The sequence below is a fragment of the Danio rerio genome, chromosome 8, assembly GCF_049306965.1.
Source record: "Danio rerio strain Tuebingen ecotype United States chromosome 8, GRCz12tu, whole genome shotgun sequence".
Classification (NCBI taxonomy): domain Eukaryota; kingdom Metazoa; phylum Chordata; class Actinopteri; order Cypriniformes; family Danionidae; genus Danio; species Danio rerio.
In genome coordinates, this window is record NC_133183.1 from 59,384,524 (window position 1) to 59,408,442 (window position 23,919).

The following is a 23,919-nucleotide window of genomic DNA, read 5'->3' on the forward strand; positions in this document are numbered from 1 at the left end:
CTTTATTGTGGCAGTACTAACATATAAAACAATTGGTTTTATTTTCAGAACATATAAACAATCAAAAATCACTTTACAAATTGAATAAGGCGATTCCCGGTCAATCCGGGAACTGATTTTTTTTTTTCTTCTGATACTCCCAGAGTTGTCTTTTCAAATGAAGTGACAGACCGTTTTAAACTCAAACATTTATAAAGCTGCTAAACATGCATGAACACGTTTCACTTGCCGTGAAATCACCAAACACACAAACAAAAAGATTTCAAAGCTCTACTGAGAAATCAATAAAAACATGTACAAGCTTTTTCTGACCAGATGTTCGGTTCATTTGCATATACTCCTGTTTTACAGTATAATTACATGTTGATTTCTAAAGGGCAATGTTTATCAATGCGAGAAACATCTGGGTTAGACATTACATTTGTTTTCGCTACAAGGTTGTTGGGAATTTCATATTTCCAGGTCATTTCATACAGAAAACATTATGAGAAGATCAAATATTATATTTATAGAAGCATTCATATTTTTATTTGCTTATCGTTTCATTATTGTCATGATAATGAAGGACATTTCCCTCTTAAATCCTCATTACTGTAATGCATCCGCATGTTTGTGTATCTCATTAGATTGGTATTACTGTAATTAGGAGAACAATTAAAAATCATGTTGTCTGAAGGCAATATGCTTGCTTTTTAATCAGAAATAATTCATTCGGTGTCATTTTGCTGGTTAGTAATTAAACGAAAATAATCCAAACGTCCTGTAATATTTCCCAACTGGTCTTCATTTAAGAGAAAGTAAATTCATTCATTCATTTTCCCTTTATTCATCCACAGTGGAATGAACCACCAACTGTTCCAGCATATGTTTTACGCAGCAAATGCCTTTCCAGCTGCAACCCAGTATTGGGAAACACCCATACACTCTCTCATTCACACACACACACACACTCATACACTACGGCCAATTTAGTTAATCCAGTTTACCTATATACTGTGGGGGAAACTGGAGCATGGAAACTCACACCAACATGGGGAGAACATGCAAACTCTACACAGAAATGCCAACTAACCCAGCTGGGACTCAAATCAGTGACCTTCTTGCTGTGAGGCAGCAGTGTGAGCCACCAAGCCACCCCTTTTCAGTAAATTGTTTTTAATAAACAATTTATTTCGTTGTCGCAATGACGACGGTGCAGAATATTTTACTAGTTAATTGGGCGAACTATAGGCAACCAAGTCATTCAATCGAAAAAAATAAAATAAAAATAAATAAATAAAAGTCTTAAGAGAACTAATTATATTGACCGTAGCAGTATTTACATTAGTATAAAATATATATTTAATATAATTGCATCATTTTAAAATAATTTATTCCAGCCAAATTAAAAGAAAACACTTTTTTTTCCAATAAAATAAAAAATTTAAATACTCATTTTAATAAGCATTTGGGAAATATGTATAAAAAGGATTACAATTTTACAGGAGGGCTAATAATTTTGTCTTTAACAGTGTATTATATATATTTATACAACAGTTCTGTCTGGTTTAAGTGGTGGCGTGTTGGTGACGAATGAAATACTGTTTCTGGGTCCAAGCCGCCGCTCATTTGAATCGAGAAAATATTTGTTTATGATCACTTTTTATTCATGACACACATTAAAGTGAACTGTATATAAAATCATGGTGTACACAACAATCTCTGGACTTTTTGTAACAATTTGTAAAATAATGAATCACTTTCTGGCCATCAGATATTAGGCATGGACATATGTATTGCGATCGTGATTCGAAAACATTACATCGCTTTGTAAACGTTTATTATTACCATTTCATGAGTTTCCCCATACATTTTGATAGAGCGCTTGGACCCGGAAGCTACTTCGCGTGACGTCACACTTAACAAGCGGATATCAGAACTCATACGGCCTCTTCACCCTTGTGTATTACTCCGCCCACACGAGTGGCAAGCAGAGGGCTACAGTTTGACAAATATTGCAGCTGTTGGACAACATAATGTACTTTTGAGGCTTTTTTTAGTTGACAATATACACTGAAAAAAGTGTTGCATGCAGAACTGTGGCAAACAATTTATTTGTGTTGAATTTAAACAAACAAATTAAGTTTAATAATGTTCAACTTAATTTGTTTGTTTAAATTCAACACAAATAAATAGTTTAGAACCACTTAACGTAAAAAATATTAAGTAAATCCAAGGAATCATCTTTGAATAATTTTTTTCAGTGTAGTTGTTTAGATTACAACTATGCAGTTTATTTATAAGTCCAGTGCCTATTTTAAAATATTTATAATTTGGGAGATTCAGTGCATTGGAGGCCATCAGCCTGCCATACTGAGCAGAGCAAAGACAGTTGACGTTCCACCACAAGATGGCGACAGACAGCATAATACGTCCTTAGGGGAGAAAACCAGCAATTTTTCAGCGTAAATTTCAAATTACAGCTGAAGAAATCCATACAGAACAGGTAAGTGACATTCTCGTCGATCTCTCTCATTAATATGTTGTAGTGCTGTATTTATATCATAGTAATCTGCCAGTGTTTGCTTTGCTTTGGCTTTTTCGGGAGTTAATTATTGTGATCTCCCGATTGCAACAGAGAAATATTGGGAAGTCTCTGTAGACTGATGGCATTTCATGCTGTTCAGCCTTATAATCTTGAAATTTGAGCAAAATCACCTGATTTGTCATCACTGTAGACATTATGCTAGAGAATCACTCAAATACTAGCTCTAAAGTCACGTTGATGAATTAGCAACGGTTTCTGCTGTTCTGACGTCAGCTGCAGATGTGAATGAATGGCGGAAGAATGTAGTTCCACTTATAAAAGAATTTTGAGACTCTCCGTGTTTAATTTTCTTTTCATATACACGATAATGCTGTTGAACTGTTGTATAAACGAAATATCACACGAGTAGCAGTGCGATATGGCTGTCAACATATGGTAAGACACTAATCCACTCAGCCTGCGGCCTCGAGCCAAAGCACACCTCACACCAGTGCCGATATACAGCCATATCACACTGCTAATCATGTAATATTGCTCATATATATATATATATATATATATATATATATATATATATATATATATATAATTTGAGGGTAAATTGAGACCCTGATATGTTCTTTACAGGAATAAATTGACCAAAAACGTTAAACAAATGCAAATATTCTACAATTTATCATACAGTAATTAACTAACACATGAAAATTGTTGTTCGAGCAATAAATGCTGGTGTAAACAAACCAAAGATGTAAAAAAAAAAACATTAGTATCAGTGTTCAGTTTACATCGGGAACAGTTTTGTCCACAGGAGAAATAAAAATAAAAGGATCACAGCTCTAGTAAACATAAAAGTCTCTGTGTCCCATCATGCAACAGAATAGCAAGGCAACAACAACCAAAAAAAAAAAAAATTAACTTTAAACTAATTCCAGTGCATGAATTGCAGTATGAAACAGAAGTTTACCCGATTAAAGGAGTTCGGACATCTATATTTTGCCACACTACAATATACGATAAGAGATGTTCAGGTTATTGGACCAATTCAATCAGCCTTCTAGAAAACTAATGAGTGTGTTTAAAGGGACAGTTCACCCCATAATATTTCAATTCTGTCATCATTTACTCACCCTTGATTTGTTCAAAACTTTTATAAATGTCTTCTATTAAACACAAAAGAAGATACTTTGAAGAATGTTGGAAACCGGTAACTATTGACCCCCTACAATAGAAGTCAATGTTTACAGGTTTCCAACATTCTTCAAAGTATCTTCTTTTGTGGTTAATAGAAGACATTTATAAAAGTTTTGACATTCTTCCAACATTCTTCAAAGTATCTTTTTTGCGTTTAGCAGAAGTAAGACAGTCATAAACAGTCTGAAAGATCAGTTTTGGGTGAACTGTTCCTTTAAAAAGCGCTTGTCGGGTTGACTGGACGTGTCCACTGGTTCTCTGCTTTCATTGGTCATGATAACACACATTAAAGCACAAAGCAGGACTATCTATTATCTACATTTTACACATATGTTTTTATAACGGTGAGAACTATACTACGACTTTGCGTCAGAAGTATGCATGAATGCTGTATTTCATGAATCCATCAGTGAAAATGACTCAACCCTGAGCTGGAAGTGCAGAGAAACCTGAACACCAAAGGAAAAAACAAACCTTTTACAGTCGTATGATCATTACAGGAGTAAGACTCGATGAGTTTATACACGTCAGACACTTGAGAATGAGAATGAGCTTTTCTTTTTTCCAGTATTTACATAGGTTTACATGCGAGTGAGTGTCACTGTTGAATGTACACCGTCATCTGCTCGTGGTGTTTGTGGAAGCTACCAGAGAAAAACTGGACAGTCTGAAAAAGGTTCAATAATTAGCTGTTTATTTGAGGTGTTTGTTTATTTTCGTTCATATTGTAGTCTGTTCTTTAAGGTTAATAAATATGTTTTTTCTACATCTACTGTCTAATGTTTATTTGATGCAAAGTTGTGATTAATTATGATTAATTTTGTTAATCAGATCAAAAACTTTTTTGGCAACCCTGTAAATATAGTACAACAGTAGTGTAGGGATTACAAATTACCACCTACTCCAAGAAAGAAAAAAAAATAGTAATTTTACTGTACTTAAGCAAGCAATTAAACTAAGTGTAACCAGGAACTGCTATGCTGACTTGGCTAAAATGTCATTATTATGCACATAGTTCATCTAGAATTTTAAGGCAATGGCTTCCCAGCAGGCCCAGGATGTCAACATGTCATCAGATTGACGTCGTGGGAATGTTACAGTTTGTTTGGAAATAAAAACCGGGCTGATGGCAGAACCCAACTTTAGACCGATGTCAGTGTCCAACATCCAACCTTAAATCAACTAAATATCAACGTCTAATAATGTTACAGCTTGACGTTGTGTGAACATTACCACTATGACGTCTATTAGACGGTTTTTGTTTGCCACACCTGATGAATAATTGTCAATATTTTACATCAATATGACGTTGGTTTAAAATGTTGGCTCGACGTTGGATTTTGGTCACTTTCCAACACAACCTAAAATCAACCAAATAACAACGTATTTACTAGATGTCATGTCCTAAATCTAACCTAGTTTTATCGTCTTATGCCATTCTGTGCCTGCTGGGTTTACTTGCTTTATATTAGGTACCTTCACTATGTAAAAATAAAATTACAAATAAAATATAATAAACAAAATAAGTTGACTTTACCTAAAACAGCAAGTAAACCTGTTGTCACTTTAACATTTAGTTAAGTCAACTTTATTTTATTATGCATATAGTTATATATGTTATATATAGTTATGCATATAATTTTAAGGTAATGGCTTTTCTCACTTCTTAAAGTAAAGTCAACTAATCCCCTTTTAAGGTGTACAAATGTTCAATTTAAAATTAATAAAATATTAGGCCCTGCTTTATATTAATTACCTTTACTATGTAAACATAAAATAAAAAATAAAATAAAATAAACAAAATCTGTTGACTTTACCTAAAACAGCAAGTAAACCTGTTGTAACTTTATTATGTACATAGTTAATTATTCATTTTAATGCGATGGCTTTACTCGCTTTTTTAAATTAAGTCAACTAATCACTTTTTAAAGTATATATGTTTAATTTTAAATTAACAAAATATTAGGCCCTGCTTTATATTAGAAACCTTTACTATGTAAAATAATAATAAATTAAATTATATTAAAGTAAAATAAAAACAACATAAGTGGACTTTACTTTAAAAAGCCTGTAAACCTGTTGTAACTTATTAAAATTGAATTGACTACATTTTAATGCATATACTGTAGTTTATTTACTTAATTTTAAGTTAATGGCTTTACTTACTTCTCAAAGTAAGGTCAACTAATCCCCTTTTAAGGTGTACATATGTTCAATTTAAAATGAATAAAATATTAGGCCCTGCTTTATATTAGATACCTATACGGTGTCAAAATGAAATAAAATACATCAAAATAAAATAAACAAAAACAGTATAAGTAGACTTTACTTAAAACAGCAAGTAAACCCATTGTAACTTAAAAATGTTAAGTTGACTTAACTAAATGTTCATTATTATGACCATAGTTCATTTAGTTAATCATTTTAATGTGACGGCTTTTTTTATTTTTATTTTTTTATTGAGCCAACTAATCACCTTTTAAAGTGTACTTATGTTTAATTTCAAATTAACAAAATATTAGCTGCTTTATATTAGGTACCTTCACTATGTAAACATAAAATATATTAAAATAAAAACATAAATTGACTTTACTTAAAACAGCAAGTAAACCTGTTGTAGCTCAATTTTAAGTTGACTGAACTAAATTTAATTAAATGAACTATATGCATAATAAAATTAAGGTAATGGCTTTACTCACTTTTTAAAGTAAGGTCAACTAATCCCCTTTTAAGGTGTACACATGTTCAATTTAAAATTAACAAAATATTAGGCTTTATATTAGGTACCTTCACTATGTAAAGATAAATAAAATAAATTATATTGAAGTAAAATAAAAACAAAACGAGTGGACTTTACTTAAAACTTCAAGAAATGCCATAGTAACTTAAAAATGTTGACTTAACAAAATTTGTATTATTATGCACACAGTTCATTTACTTAATTTTAAGACAATAGCTTTACTCGTTAATTTATTAAGTCAGCTAATCGCATTTTATAGTTTTCATATGTTTAATTTTAAATTAACAAAATTTTAACCGCTTTATATTCATTAAAATAAAAGAAGAAGAAGAGTACAAAGTCATTTTCCAAACCACTTTTGCTGCCTGTTGCAGTGGAATATGGGTATGTTCAGCAGTGTAATAGGCCTACTGTATTTTTTAAATTTAAATATCAATAAATATCAATGAACATAATAGCGTGTCCTTGTTTTTGACTGGTAGTCTACACGGTATGTGATTTAAAACAAAAAACATTGATGATATATCAGAGAAAAAATGTATTTACACGGACAAACACTGACTGAGTCACAACTTTATGCTCTATGTCGATGTTATATGTTGTAATGGTAATGTAATAATGAGACTGAACATCACACATAACATATACACTATCAAATATTTTCTCTGGTAAATGCTCTGTAAGATTTGCTGATATGCATATTTGTTTCATTTTCGTCTGTTTTTCTATCAGAAAATAAACAGCTCTTTAAAGATCCCTCGCGTACTGTACGTTCCTGAGAGCGCCACCTGCTGTTTCTACAGAGCTCGTCTGAGTGTGTGATGCATTGACAGAAGTGTGTCGTAGCCCTTTTGCTTTTACCTCAGCACCATCACATCACATCTGGTATTCGTTTAACTGGATTAGTTCATGCGGATGAGCTCAAAGCCTGTCAGGAAGAAGAAAAAAAAAAATGCTAATCTAATCATCTAATCATTAGCCCCTTTCACACATTAACTAGCGTTAAAATACAACAGCAGCGGTTCATCCTTTCAAAGGGATCGTGACATAAGAAATCAAATTGGTCACTGGTCTTTGGGAATCAAAGCTTTGGTCTATTAAATCATAGCTTAAAATGGTTTTTACATGTCAACACTGTTAGCCTAGCATCCCCACTACCACTTCACCTTCTGTCAATATATCGACCGTCCTTTCAAAATGAAATGCCCAAAATAAATAGTGTTACTACATTATTTTACTACAATATAAAGCAAAGCACTTACTATTAGCATTAGCAATTAGCATTTAACTTTGTGTGAAGTCAAAATTCATTGTTTATTTTGCTAGCCCACATTGTTATTCTTTAGGTGAACAATACGTCTCTGCGAGTGAAAATAAATGTTTGGTTAGATCTTCAACGCTATTTCACCACAATTTGTAAGTTTATGTTGATGGTGTTTGATGGTGTTGATGGTGTTTGGTGTTTGATCTAAACAGTAATTTACTGAATGTGTGAAAATACTATAAACCCTTTAAGTAGCTATTAGCTAACAGTATGTGTGAAAGGGGCTATAAGCTTATTGTAAAATAAAAATAGCTATTAGCTTGTTGTGAATAAATAAAAAAAATTTAAGTCTTCACAGGTTTTTCAGGTTTTAAAATAGGACAGTTTTAAAGGGACAGTTCACCCAAAACTGAATATCTCAGTCACAAACCTCCTTGAATTTAGATTTTTTTTTTCTGTTTAACACACACAAAAAAACTGATTTAAAAAAAAATGTTGGAAACCACTAATCATTGATTTCCAAAGTATTTGTTTTTCCTACTATGGAAGTCAATGGTTACCGGTTTCTAACATTCCTAAAACCTTTTTTTATGAGTGTTGAACTGAAACAAAAAAAAAAGAAACTCATAAAGGTTTAGAACCACATGAAGTTCAGTAAACAACCATTACATTTGGGTGGATTTAATAATAGAATAGACTGCGCTAAACAAGTCATCAAAAGCAATGCTACACTGAGACCAAAGCACACTTCAACCGATATCTGATGGATAAAATCAATAATGTGTGACTGAAACCCTGCACTGATACACCTTACAGAATCGATTAAAAATACTTTTCAGAAATATATTGAAAAATCCAATTGTACAAAATGAAACTGAAACGTTTGGGCCAACGCAATCTCACGGCAATTCGTAACTTTTTAATTTAGTAGCTTATTCGTATAAATTCGTACGATCTCATTCATACAACTGAGTACGATTTGCTCAACCCCCAATGATGGTTGAGTTTAGGGGCGGGGTTTGGTGCCACAACTCATTTAAAATCCTATAGTTTTGTACAACTGAACTTGTACGAATTCTTACGAATTAGCCACTAAACTGACAACAAGTATAATAGTTACGTTTCCTTGTGAGAGCCAATTGTGCAAAATTAAACTTAAACGTTTGGGCCAACGCTATTTCACAGCAATTCGTAACTTTTTGATTTAGTAGCTATTTTGTATAAATTCGTACGATCTCAATTGCACAATTTAGTACAGTTTGCTCATCCCCCAATGATGGCTGGGTTTAGGGAGGGGGTTTGGTGCCACGCCTCCTTTTTAAAATCATATATTTTGTACAACTGAACTTGTACGAATTCGTACGTACTAGCCACTAAACTGACAAAAAGTAAAATAGTTATTTTTTCTCGTGAGAGCCAATTGTGCAAAATAAAACTTAAACGTGTGGGCCAACGCTCTCTCATGGCAATTTGTAACTTTTTGATTTAGTAGCTTATTCGTATAAATTTGTACAATCTCATTCGTACAATTTATTACGATTTCCTCATCCCCAATGATGGCTGAGTTTAGGGGCGGGATTTGGTGCCACGCCTCCTTTTTAAAATTAGATATTTTCGTACAACTGAACTCGTACGAATTCATACGTATTAGCCACTAAACTGAAAAAAAATGTAAAATAGTTATTTCCTCGTGAGAGCAGGCTGTCTATAAACTAGCTCCTCTTTCATTGTTTAAATGCATGTGCTCAGTCTTTTCATTACTCCATAATAATACAGACAAACTTTCTGTATGTTCTTGAATAATGCGTAATCATCTGCATCTATGGCGTTTTGGTTATGTTTGTATGCACTATGTTGTGTGATTACAGTGATCAGTTTGTTCAAACATACAAGCACAGCCTGCTGTAACATCTGCTCATGACATCTGAAAATCTGAAGAAAAAAACGAAATCTGTTTTTCGTAGTTTGTGCTATTCTATATAAAAACGCAGCACAGCATTTTAAGGTAAATTTTCAGTGATAATAAAAAATATTTCACCTCTACACCACCTACTTTTTTTTAGTTTAAATAAGATTATAACTTAGATTTATTTATTTATTTTTTTTGCTGAAAAATATAAGTAACTGTAAGCGTCACATTAAAAAATGTATAAAATTTTAAAAACAGATATTACGTTTTAGCTTGTATAGCTTGCCCTCGTTCTCATATCTAGTCTGTGTGTCTATGTGTGTGTGTGTGTGTTTTAATACAGTGTTGTGAGGTCAGAATCTGTCATTGGATTTTTAAGAAAATAAGGTTTTGATTGAGGGAAGCGGGTCTGAGCTCCTTGTCCTGCCTGTGCATCTTCTACATTTTGACATCTGTTATTTGATCTGCATTGTAATGGAGGTGGATTGAGGCAAAGCATTTCGCACTGCAGGAAGAGGGTCCAAAATTAGCTTAAACTTGAATAAAACGAGTCTTTGGTGAGTATGAGGAATTATTATTAAATAAAATCAATGGTAATATTCAGTGTCAAGTGATCCTTCAGAAAGCTTACTAATATGTGACCCTGGACTACAAAGTATTTTTTTTTCATTTAAACATTATCTTTCCATTGATGTATGTGCTAGGATAAGACAATATTAGGCTGATTTGAAAATCTGAAATCAAATAATTCTTTAAAGTCTTTAAACTTGACTAAATTAAGCTGTTAGCACTGCACATTACAAATCAAAAATTAAGTTTTAATTAAGTTTCACATTACTATCAATGGTGAACAGCTGTGAGAAAAGACTTTCATTTCAATACCCTAGACTGTTTAAAAATATAAAAATAACAAATAAAAAAGATTAATCTGGTGTATATTTATTTATACAACAGTTCTGTCTGGTTCATGAATCTGATTGGTTGACAGCCATGTGATATTCCAACACAATCTCACGGCAATTCGTAACTTTTTCATTTAGTGGCTAATTCGTACATTTTAGTACGATTTGCATATCCCCCAATGACGGTTGGGTTTAGGGGTGGGGTTAGGTGCCACGCCTCCTTTTTAAAATCGTACATTTTCTTACGACTGAACTCGTACGAATTCGTACGAATTAGCCACTAAACTGCCAAAACGTAAAATACTTACGTTTTCTCGTGAGATCAGGCTGGATATTCTGCAATATCAGCAATCGTACAGCCTCCTCACCCTTGTGTATTACTCCGCCCACGTAGTGACAGCGGATCAATTAACTCACTACAGTTTGACAAATATTGCAGCTGTTGGACAACATTATGTACTTTTAAGGCTTTTTTAGGCCTTTAGATTGCAACTATGCAGCTTATTTATAAGGATAGTTCCTTTTTTTAAATACTTATAATTTCTAAAAATTCAGGCCATCAGCCTGTCATTAAGCAGAGCAAAACTGGTTGCACCACAAGATGGTGACAGAGACAGTATAATACGTCCTTAGGGGAGGAAAAACTCAAACTACAACTGTTAAAATTATTTTTAAACAGGTAAGTGACATTCTAAGTCGATCTCTCTCTTTTGTATGTTGTAGGGCTGTATTTATACCATAGTAATCTGCTAGTGTTTGCTTTGCTTTGGCTTTTTCTGGGTTGATTATTGAGATCTCCTGATTCCAACAGAGAAATACTGGGAAATCTCTGTAGACTGATGGCATTTCATGCTGTTCAGCCTTACAAACTTAAAATGTGAGCAAAATCACCTGTTTTGTCATAACTGTAGACATTATGCTAGAGAATCACTTGAATACTAGCTTTAAAGTCACGTTGGTGAATTAGCAACGGTTTCTGCTGTTCTGATGTCAGCTGCAGATGTAAATAAATGGCGTAAGAAAGTAGCTCCTCGTACAAAAGGATTTTTCAGACTCTCCATGTTTGATTTTCTTTTTGTATACACAATTATGGCATTGAACTGTTGCATAAATGCAATAACACTCATAGCAGTGCAATATGGCTGTATATCGTCAATGGTGGGACACTAAGGCACTCGGCTTGTGGCCTCGAGCCAATGCACGCCTCCCACCAGTGCCGATATACAGCCATATCGCACTACTACTCTTGTGTGTGTGTGTGTGTGTGTGTGTGTGTGTGTGTGTGTGTGTGTGTGTGTGTGTGTGTGTATATATATATATATATATATATATATATATATATACATACACACACACACATATATATATGTACACACATACATATATATATACACACACACACACACACACACACAAAATAATAAAAAGAACATTATATTTATTATTTTTAAAATAGTATTTAATTTATTTAGTATTAAATAAACAAAAAATTGTATTCACTCACCACTAACAAGTTAATTTTGGACCCTGACTGATTTTTTTTATGTTTATGAAAACGGGCAGATGAAATGAATGAAAAGTATAGAAAAGTCATACATAACCATAGTCGATGTTGAATTGTATGATGTATTTCAGAGCTGTGCTTTTTGTACACCCTTTTTCTGAACTCTACAGAGCTGAAGGTGCTGCAGTCCGGCATGAAAAGAAAAGCTACAGCTAAAACAACAGCCAGTCTCAATAACTGCTACAGCAACTTATCAGCATGATTCTCAAAGAAAAAAAAGAGAAGAAGATGTGAATGAATAACCCATGTAGGAGAGCAAACCTGTCCTTCTGGTTTCATTCCCATCCCTATTCATTCCCTGAAAGATGCTCCGTCATGATCTGGAGCTTGCAGAGGAACCAGCGGCGGAGCGGGCAGTAGTACTCGTAGTGAAACTGCTCAAACTCGGGCGTCTGCCGGATGTCGTGCAGGAAGGAGATGTCCAGATCTGACTCCAGCAGGACGAGGAGTAGCGGCAGCAGGATCATGAGGAGACCCGTGGCCATCAGCACTAGACGGGCAGCGCTGCGGAGGCATGCCTGCATCTGCTGGCGTCCCGATGACGGAGAGCAAAGCGACTGCCGAAAGGCCTCTCTTTCTGCCTCCCTCTGCCGCTCCGCCTGAAGCTCCCTCTGCATGTCCGGGTCGGCATGCAGCTCCTTCAGCAGACGTGCGGGGCTCTGAAACAGCAGCTCCAGGCCGCCCTGAGCCTCCTCCACCGGCGTGGGCACCAGGCTGGCACACGGGCTGTAGGCGGTGTCGGAGATGGTATGAGCGCCACCGCTGGTGTCATCTTCACTGTCCACGTGGATCTCTCTCCTGTCCTCGTCCACTCGGGTCCGCTGAGAGGCTTCATCTTCTCGTCTCTCCTGGCTGAAGTTTAGCATCTCCTCCATCTCGGCTTCTTCAGGAGTGACCGACGGCTTGAGTGGGGACAGGTGAACGCAGTCTTTCAGAGCTGAAAGTCCTGCAGAAGCAACAAGTGCTTGCGTTAATCAATGAATCATTTATTTCGTTTAAGAATACTCTGCATTGTATTAACTTCAAAACATTTAGATATGGTCTCCTTTTCCTGAATTTTGAGCAGCCACAATATATAGCTGCAGGTACTCACTAAGCTCCTTTGTCTCTCCACAAACCAACAGTGTCTAGAACAGTCCACAAACTAGCACAGAGCTTCTGTTTTCCACCAGCTGGGTTGATTAAAACAGCAGTTCCCAATGCATCAGGGTCATTGGGATGCTTTAGAACAGCTTGGACTATTTGGAATGGGCTAGAACAGTGGTTCTCAAACTGTGGTACGTGTAACACTTGTGGTACGCTGGCTTACTTCTAGTGGTACGCTGAGGAATCACTGAGTGATGAAAGAAAAAATGAATATAATTATAATTATTTGATGTGTACGATAACACTAATGTGATCAGCATTGGCTGTTCTCTAAAGCCTACGATCAAAGCGATGTGCTTAGAACGTTTACTTTAGTGCATCGCGTCATCAGCTGCTAAAAATCAACTCAAATGATGCACAACTAGAGAAAGAGGTGTGTGGTGCTTGCAGAGCAGATACGCGCTAGAGCAGTGGTCCCCAACCCTCGGGCCACAGACTGGCACCATTCTATAGATCAATCGGTATCGGGCCGCACAAAAAAAAAATGATTGTTTCCGTTTTATTTATAATCAGAGTCTGAACGATCATTTATTTAGAAAAATCTTTTATTTTGAAAAATGACCATATTGTCTTGTTACATCTCGGTCACATGAGCATCAAAATTTAACCCAGGGGCTAGTAAAATGAGTAAGAACTGCAGCACGACGCACTTGCATATTCCAGGCTTGCCCGATTAAAAACATCCTAACTTTTCAAAATGCCACGCCACGAGTCACGTGACAAGAACTGACTGATCAGCCTCATATTTTGTATGCAAACACAAACACCCAAACTCTGCAGTGCTTTTTATTTTCTCCGCATATGTTTTGTCAGCTTGACATCCTCTGAGAAAAATGGGTTCCCTACCAATCTACATACAAGTTATTGTTTAGATTTTAAAAAGTTTTAAAAATATGTCATATGTACATGCAACATACATTTCAAAGTTTTTAAAAAATTGTATAAATATGAATATGACTCTGCCTCGAAATGTGCAGTGCTGTAGCTGCCTAGTTTGGCCAACTACGCTACTGTATTTCAATACTGATCATTGTGGTGATACTTGGAGAGACAATCTTTTTTGAGGTGATCTGATCTAGAACTTTCAATTTTCCCATTGACTTCAGCAGAAACAGATAAACAGTCTTTCAGAGCTGAAAGTCCTGCAGAAGGAACAAGTGCTTGGGTTAATCAATACATTTTGTCTTTTATTTAAATAATACTAGTAGCTGCTGGAACTTCAAATATTTAGATATGATCTTACAGCCTTTTCCTGACTTTTGAGCAGCCACAATGTGCAGCTACAGGTCCTCACTGAGCTCCTCTGTCTTAAAGCTGAATTTTACCAAAGACTATAAAATACACAAGACATGTCACTCGTATAGTTTTGAATGGGGAAAAGTGTAATGGTCAATATGGTGAATGAAGCCCCGCCTTCTATCACAAGAGCCAATCAGAGGTCGCTTTATACTGGGGATTCTCTAGGGAAGAGGCTCAGACGGTTGTTGCTAGATCACATATGGTTGTGGCCGAAAGTTTATTTACATTATTTATAAAATTTTCCATTTATTGTATTTTATTAACGTCTACCGCCAACTCTACCCTAAACCCAACCGTCACAGTAATGTAAAAACAATAGTTGTACCGAGTATTATTTATCTTGTCTATATTAAATTACCCAATAAATTGTATTTTTTAATGCCTACCCACACCCAAACCCTAGACCCCACCGAACTGTAAAAATACGAATTATTGTTAGACAGTGTCATTAAATAATGCTGCCATATTAATGTGCATTTCGCACTTCTGGGTGTGTGAAACCCCCTGTCGCCGATCCATCTTGCAGTGTAAACAAAGCAGCGACAAAACGCTAGCCCAGACATCTGTGACATGACTACTTTGAAAATCATCTCTCAGGCAGCACTGCATCAAGAATCCTCATTTATCGATAAGCGATATCACCACATGGGCTCAGGACTACTTTGTCAAACCTTTGTCAAGTACCACAATACATTGTGCATACAATACACGCTGCATCCACAAATCCCAGTTGAAACTGTATTGTGCCAAAAGAAAGCCCTATGTTAACAGTGTCCATCTATATTCATTCTTTTATTTTATTTTCGGCTTAATCCTTTTATTAATCTGGGGTCGCCACAGAGGAATGAACCGCCAATTTATCTATAATATGTTTTACCCAGTGTATGCCTTCCAGCTGCAACCCAGTACTGGGAAACACCCACACAGCTTTCAGACACATAAACTGCGATCAATTTAGCTTACCCAATTCACCTATAGAGCACGTCTATATGACTCGTGGGGGAAACCTGAGCACCTAGAGGAAACCCACGCAGAAATGCCAACTGACCCGGCTGAGGTTCAGAATTATATTTTTTTCAACACATTTCTAAACATAATAGTTTAATAAAAACTAGTTTCTAATAACGGATTTCTTTGATCGAATAATATAAAATAATGACTTATTAGGCAATTAGGCAAGTCATTGTATGACGATTGGTTTGTTCTGTAGTCAATTGAAAATAAATTATTAATATTAAAACTAATAATATTGACTTTAAGAATAATTTTGAAACCGCTTTAAAATATTATCGGAAATACTGAAAATTGTTTTGCACGTTAAATATCACTTGAGAAATATTAGAAAAAGAATAAATATTTCACAGGAGGGCTATTCACTTTGCCCTCAACTGTATACAATATATAGACAAACTAAACGGCAAGCTAAATCTTGTGCTCTTTAGTCTGCATGTTTTATTATATGTTTATATAGTGGTTGGGAGGCACGGCTGTAGCCTGTGTTCTTTGGGCAAGTCCAGTCTAAATATAGACCCAGCTGCCTGGGTATAGTGTGGATTAAGACAAGTCTCCTGGCTAAGTTGTCACTGACGTCGAAGCTTCTCCATGCAACTATTCTCTAACACGCACACACAGACACACACACACACGCTTAGAGTGTTATCTAACATAACCATCATTTCATTTCAAAATCATATATAATAGCTCTATTAAAAATATATATATGTATATTATTATTATTGGACTGATAGCCTTTAATTCACACTATGTAAATAAATGACTTTCCATTGACACTGTAGTAGATATCATGGCATCAGCACTGACAGTCACCTAATAGTGCCTGAAATGTAATATCTGTCAAATTAATTGGTTAATTATGTGTTATCTGTTGAACAACTTATATAAAACACACACTTTAGCATGTAGATGCCAGCATGGTGATGCTTATAGGGACGTTTAACCCAGGGGGAGGCAACAGTCGTCACTGGAAACAGACCATCACAGCTGCCATGGCAACAGTTCGATGACACAATAACTAAATCTGAGGGTGATTTTTCCAAAGGAGTGTGAAAGGCATAAGAGGAAAACAGATGCGACCTGGATTTTGATTCGTTTTCTGTGTTATTCGTAACATGACTTTAACTACAAGGTAACAACATTCCAGTCACTCAATCAATTTGATTATTTTGTACAGATGCAAGCTGTAATGTTGTGTTGTTTTTGGTAGTAGCAGTTTTTGTAATACTGACACATGATGAGCTAAATTGGCTGAAGTGTATGAGTGTGTGTGCAAATGTGAGAGTGTATGGGTGTTTCCCAGTACTTGGTAGCGGCTGGAAGGGCACCCGTTATGTAAAACTTATGCTGGACAAGTTGTTGGTTCATTCCGCTGTGGTGACCCCTGATGAATAAAGGGACTAAGCCGAAGTAAGATTAATGAATAAATAAAGCTAAATGTACGATTCAAGTTAAAACTAGTTATAATGGGAGTATTTAAGTTAATATTTTCAAGACAAAATGTCCTTACATAAACATACAAACAGTATTTTTAGAGATAACTTTAATATAACGTCATTCATTCATTTTCTTGTCGGCTTAGTCCCTTTATTTATCCGGGGTCGCCACAGCAGAATGAACCGCCAACTTATCCAGCAAGTTTTTACGCAGCGGATGCCCTTCCGCCACAACCCATCTCTGGGAAACATCCACACACTCATACACTCATACACTACGGACAATTTAGCCAACCCAATTCACCTGTACCGCATGTCTTTGGACTGTGGGGGAAACCGGAGTACCCAGAGGAAACCCACGCTAACACAGGGAGAACATGCAAACTCCACACAGAAACGCCAACTAAGCCGAGGTTCGAACCAGCGACCTTCTTGCTGTGAGGCGACAGCACTACCTACTGCGCCACTGCCTCGCCCTTAATATATTGTGTTATTATTAAAAAATATATATTTCATAGAATTAAAGGTTGATCTAGGAAATGCAAAAATACAGCAATTCTGGAGTGACGCCTTAGAAATGGCCAGAGATGGGAAGTAACGAAGAACAAATACTTTTGTACTTACTTTTGTAAGTACTTACTGTACTTAAGTAGATTTTTCTGGTATCAGTGCTTTACTCCACTACTTATTTTTCCCTCACGAACGCAGGAAGAACATGCAAACTCGACATAGAAATGCCAACTGACCCAGCCGAGGCTAGAACCAGCGACCTTCTTGCTGTGAGGCGACAGCACAACCTACTGCACCACCGCGTCGCCCTAATTCATAACTCAAATCTATGAAATAAATACATACTGTAAATAAATACTGACCAACAAAAAAAAAAAATACATTAAAATAAAAAAATATATATACCGAATGAAATTTGTTAAACAAATGGAGTGTTTTATCAACAAAATTAGGCTATATGAAATGGTCAAAAATTGTGTCAATGTTTCTTCTTGCTCTTTTGGGTTTTTCATCTGTAGTTTTTTTTTTTTTTTTTGTCTTATCAGATATTCAAAATTTCATTTTGTGAGTCGTTCTTTTTAAGAGATTGTTGCGGTTGTTGTGGCTAGTAAATATTATTGACAGGAACAGAAATGAACCGATTCGGATGTGCTTTCAAACTTAAACATTTCAAATCGTGCAAAAAAAAAAAGCCTGAATTCTACATAGTTTTGCAACAGGGCTTCACAGACTATTCATACCAAATGGTCTATTGTTGCACAAACGTGTGAGCATTTTAGTGACTTTTCAACATGCAACATTATGTATCGTAGATAGACCGTTAAAGAGCCCCTATTATGGGTTTTTGAAAATGAGCTGAAAATGCAGTATGTAACATAGCACTAAGTGAATGAAACCATCCAAAATAGCAAAATAGTCGACTCAGAGTTGAATAAACAAATCTAGTTTGGTTCGGATATTTTGATTGAACACATGGACGTCGAGACAGTACATCACCATCATTTTTCATTTTACAGTTCAAATGGACCAGTTTCTTCTTAATGCGGATCAGAACCTGTCATTAAAATTGTTGACTCATTTTGTGTAGTTTGTAAAATATGTGTGTAATTGTGTGTTACAATGGCCCCGTAGTTGTAATGGCCCCGCACGGCTTGTTCTCACATGTCTATTATAGATCAGTGTTCGTACTGTATCTCTCAGGTTAAATCTGTATGGGGCTTTTCACATATCGTGCCCAAAACCACGTTAAAAACGTGCTTCTTCCTTTACCGATTTAAATGCGTTTCTGAACTAGTGATCCTCTGCTGTTTGCCTTTGCTATGGCCACCATCGACTGTTCCTTACAAGCGGCGCGATCAATTTTCAAAGTAGTTAAAACCTTTAACACTATGTGGATAAATACTGAATGTGTCGTTATTATTTGGGGTTAGCGTTAAGAGTAGAGTAATATTCTTGTGTTTGACTGTATTGCTTTATTGCATTCCTGCATTGAGCTCTCACATACTTTCTGCTACTTTATACTGTACTGTCAATCAATCGCAACAGACTGGGTCATCGGTCCAATCAGCGCAGATTAGCTTAGTGCTAAGGAGTGGTTTGAGAATAAATGAATTGCTGAACGAATCATATGGGAGTCACTGGGATAATTAGGTAAAATTAAAAGCACATTATATGCACATATCAGCATGTTGTTGGAGACCCCCAAACCCAAAATAAGATCTTTTTAAATGAAAAATAGGGGTCCTTTAATGACAATACTATCGTTTACAAATTACAGTGGCACCGCCAGTATTTTGGAGTCATATTGTCACAATTCTACCACAGTACCGGTAAACCAGACAACCCTACTTTAAACTATCAAAAATGTTAATAAAAGTCACTTTGTTAAAAATTTTGAAGGTTAAAAGTTGTTGAAAAAAATTAAGATCCCATAATGCAATTCAAAGGCATAAAAAACAAGGAAAAACACATAAAACTGCTAATTTACAGATATTTTTTTAGTAATTTTGGGGTATGAATATGCTTTCAAAGCTTTATAATGATGCAAAGTTGCTATTCTGAGAGAACGAGCAAGTATGAATGACACTTCCGTACCGGTTCCTGAGATACGATCCCCATGGCCAAGCAACCTCACATAGACATCCCGGTCTGTGTAGTTGGCCATGCGGAGCTGCAGATTGTGCCGTGTGGTGATCTTCACCTGACAGCGCATGGCGTCAGCCCGCTCCTCTAAACCTTCCTCCAAAACCACCTTCAGAACTTCATCTGCATCCTCGCAACCCACCACAGCGTACACATCACCTCCACGCGCTTCCTGCTCTCCCAGAACCTCCATATCTGACCTCCTTTAAGTTCACAACACAAACTCTCAGACTCTTCTGGGTTAATGCTGTAGTAAAAACCGCACACACTTCTAGGACATGGTCCTGCCGTCCTGCCCCTGAACAGCGGACATGTGCAGGGTGTTAACAAAGTCGGGGTATTAGGAGCCGGATCAGCCCAAATGCAGGATGAGCTATTTATACAGCATCAGTCATAGCACAAGGCTTTGCTAATCACAGGGGCTGATTATGGAGAAACCCTTCAGATCAGAGTACAGGACATCTAGCAGACATCGCACGTCTCCACGTCCCACTGCAGACCCTGGATGATCTCTCACTCTTTTTTTTTTTATGAAAATTAATATTTCATGACTAGATATTAAAACAATAAAACAATGTGAAAAGCATACCAAAACAAGCACCTTTTGCATTGGTCAGATATGTTATTATTTTAAAATAATAAAATGCATTATTTTAATGAGTAAAAATTAATAATAGCATGTAAATAATAAGTAGCATGTCCAAAATTCTTCATACCCTTCTCAATCATCAATATAAAAGCCTTAATTAGCAATCAAATCAATTAAATGCTTGCTATAACTACTACAGTCCCCGCTGCTGGAATCAGCTTCCAGAAATGATCAGATGTGCTCCAACATGAGGCACGTTCAAATCAGGACTGAAAACACATCTGTTTAGATGTGCCTTTACTGAATGAGCACTGTGCTACGTCCCACAGATCACACTATTATGTCTTTCTTTTCTTTTTCATTCTTTTATAACCTTTTAACACATTTTAATCAGATTTTAATCATTTTTATTCTTTAATGTTTTTTCTTATACTTGTATTTTGTTTATTTAACTCTTGTTTATGTAAAGCACTTTGAATTACCATTGTGTATGAAATGTGCTATAGATGGGTTGCAGCTGGAAGGGCATCCGCTGTGTAAAACATATGCTGGATAAGTTGACGGTTCATTCCGCTGTGGCGACTCCTGAAAAATAAAGGGTCTAAGTCGAAAAGAAAATGAATTAATGATTTTTTCTTCTGGGGTGAAATATTCCTTTAAGACTGCTACTCGAAAACAGCCAACAACAACACCATGTGCGACTCAAAGATAAGCAAAATGTTTCTCACCCTAGCAGTTTGGCATTTAACAAATCTAACAAAATCAACTCCTTGAAGCATGTCTGGAAAGATTTGAAAGCCTTTGAACAGCATGAAGCCATCTGATAGATCTATAGTGCAATTTTGTAAACCCAGCGTAATATCAAAGAGGTGAGCCAACAAATGGTCTATTTTAATCAAAAGCCATGTTATGTCACTTTCCTAGGTTGTAAATTTCCCCCTAAAAAGCTAAAAGCTTCTTTAGCATTATGCTGGTAGATATCAAACACAGATTTTCAAGTATGAGTTACTGGAGAGAGAAAAAACCTTAGGCACTGATATACTTCAACAGACTTAAAGGGATAGATCACCTCACCTAAAATGTAAATTGACTCCCTATTTAGTCGCCCTCAAGTGGTTTCAAACCTTAATGAGTTTCTTTCTTGTGTTGAACACTAAAGATGTTTTGAAACTCAAAAAGTATTGAATAAATGATGACAGAATTGTCCTTTTTGGATGAACTATCCCTTTAAAGCAGTTTCTGTTATACACTACCTGACAAAAGTCTTGTAGTCGATCCTAGATATAAGAGCAACAAGCAAAGAAGGTCAAGGTGCTCCAGGATTGTCCAGCCCAGTCACCAGACATTATTGAGCATGTCTGGGGTAAAATGAAGGAGGAGGCATTGAAGATGAGTCCAAAGAATCTTGATGAACTCTGGGAGTCCTGCAGGAACGCTTTCTTTGGCATTCCAGATGACTTTATTAATCAGTGATTTGAGTCATTGCAGAGATGTATGGATGCAGACCTCCAAGCTCATGATGGAGTCAGACACAATATTCATTCTTTATCCACTGCAGCATGACTTTATATTCTATACTGGACATTATTTCTGTTAAGTTACAAGACTTTTGTCTAAGCAAAGTCAGACCTTACTTATTCATTCATTTATTAATTTTCTTTTCGGCTTAGTACCTTTTTATTAATCCAGGGTCGCCACAGCGGAATTAATCGCCAACCTATCCAGCACGTTTTAAACCGCGGACTACTTCCAGCCGCAACCCATCCCTGGGAAAAAGTCAGACCTTACTGTCCTTGTTACGTGGGTCTGTGTTATTTAATGAATCTATGTATTTATTGCCGGTTTGTGCTTGTTGCCATCGAGTACTAGGAGGAGTGTTTCTACCCGGCTTATCAAGGATTGGATGATGCCCGTGACGTCGCTGGGGATTCCCACTATATAAGGCTGACAGCAATGGCGTCGGTCACACTTTACAATAAGGTTCATTAGTTAATGTTAATTAATGCATTTACTAACATGACCAAACAATGAACAATACATTTACTACTGTATTTGTTCATGTTAGTTAACGTTAGTTAATGAAAATACAGTAGTTCATTGTTAGTTCATGCTAACTCATGGTGCATTAACTAATGTTAACAAGCATGGACTTGAATGTTGATAATGCATTAGTAAATGATCAATTATGATTAATAAATGCTGTACATGTGTTGTTCATGATTAGTTCATGTTAGTAAATGCATTAACTAATGAACCTTATTGTAAAAGTGTTACCATGGCGTCTCTCTCTCTCATTCTACCTTGAAGTCTCTCGCCCTCCCTCAGCTCGGTGGTGGCTTGCGCTCAGGCGGTCTGGCAGGCGGTGCTCCGCAAGTCGATCATTCATCCAGATGCCGCTCCATTTAGTGTTTTGTTCCTGTTAATCTTTTTGATTCTTAGTTTGTAACTAGTTTGTTTATTTTGATACTTTGTTTTGTAGCAGGTAGGGGTTTATTTTTCATAGTCACGTTTTGTTATTTATTTAGTTTAGCGAAGGTAAGCAGCGGCCCGGAAGACTCACCTATTTTTTTTCCTTTCACGGGAGTTAGGTAAGATCTGTCCATTTAAAGCAGTATAGTCAGAGACCTGTTTACCTTAGCTGCCCTACCTGTCTACTTGATTTTTGTTAATGTTTTGTCTTTTGAAAACTTATGATTTATGGAAAAATAAAACGTATTGACGGAACGTCAATTTAACCATTCAACGTCTGTGTCTTCCATATGTTCGGCTCAAACCTTGATTGTTGTTGTTATTCGAGCCAGTTTTGAGTTTGGGCCGTAACAGTCCTAATTAAATAATTAAAAATCAGCATGATCATATTTTATTTTGGTCAAATAAGCGTAATCTAGAGGTCGTTGCCTTTCATGTAAGCCACTTTTGATACCAAGTGATCAACTAGAAGTCAAGTTATTATTAGTTGTTCCTAAAACTTATATAAGCGACAAGTCTTTTGTCAGGTAGTGTTTATCTTTATCAGCAAAAGCAGTTGCAGTGACATTGCAGCATACATCCATGCCAACTTTGCCCGAGTTACCTCAGAGAACATGAAGTATTCTGTTGATTCTTGAGCTTCTATTTGCCATACCAAAGTGGTACATCATCAAAGAAGAAGAGGAATCTGACATCCTGCATTAAATAAAGCCATTGCTGGATTACTAGCAATCAACAAGGTGTCCGGATGTGAAAACATTCCATAAAACCTTAAGAAGCAGCTACAGAAGAAGCAACCAACGTTACGCCAATGTATATGGAAAACAGAAAACAGGCCAAAGAGCTTTGGATAACATCTTCCAAGATTCTAGAGATCAAACAATTGTGAATGCAACTCTACACTGTAAAAAAAAAAATGGCTGGGGGAGCTTGCCAGTTAGGGATTTGCCTAAATTGCCAGGGCCCTAAGTACTCTGCCCCCCTTTACCCCACACTAGCAACACCCCTGCAAGAGATAACATGCTTATCACTGTTAAAGGGATAGTTCACCCAAAACTGAAAATTGTCTCATCTTTTGCTCATCTGGTATTGTACATGTTCCAAACCTGTTTGCCTTCTTGTTAAACACTAAAGAAGATATTTTGAAGAAAGCTGGAAACCTGTAACCATTGAAGTCATAATTACTCAAAATTTTGGAAACACTAGAGGGTGACTAA

The 23,919-nt window shown here is 36.1% G+C and overlaps 1 protein-coding gene across 5 annotated transcripts in view; it reads right to left on the reverse strand.

Annotated features, from left to right (window-relative positions):
• Positions 1-6,179: 6,179 nt before the first annotated feature.
• The window catches only part of frmd3 (FERM domain containing 3), an 85,626-nt gene continuing 67,886 nt past the window's right edge, over positions 6,180-23,919 (reverse strand). For 2 of the 5 annotated variants that reach the window (XM_073911218.1, XM_009304291.5), the window contains exons 14-15: positions 12,359-13,043; positions 6,180-7,386 (exon numbers count right to left, since the gene is read on the reverse strand). In XM_073911218.1, coding sequence (XP_073767319.1) covers positions 12,385-13,043 — 659 coding nt within the window. In that variant the 3' untranslated portion in view covers positions 6,180-7,386; positions 12,359-12,384. Of the gene's footprint in view, positions 7,387-12,139; positions 13,044-14,245; positions 14,386-23,919 lie in introns of those variants that run through there. The other 3 variants (XM_021478501.2, XM_002663231.6, XM_073911219.1) reach the window with 2 other exon arrangements.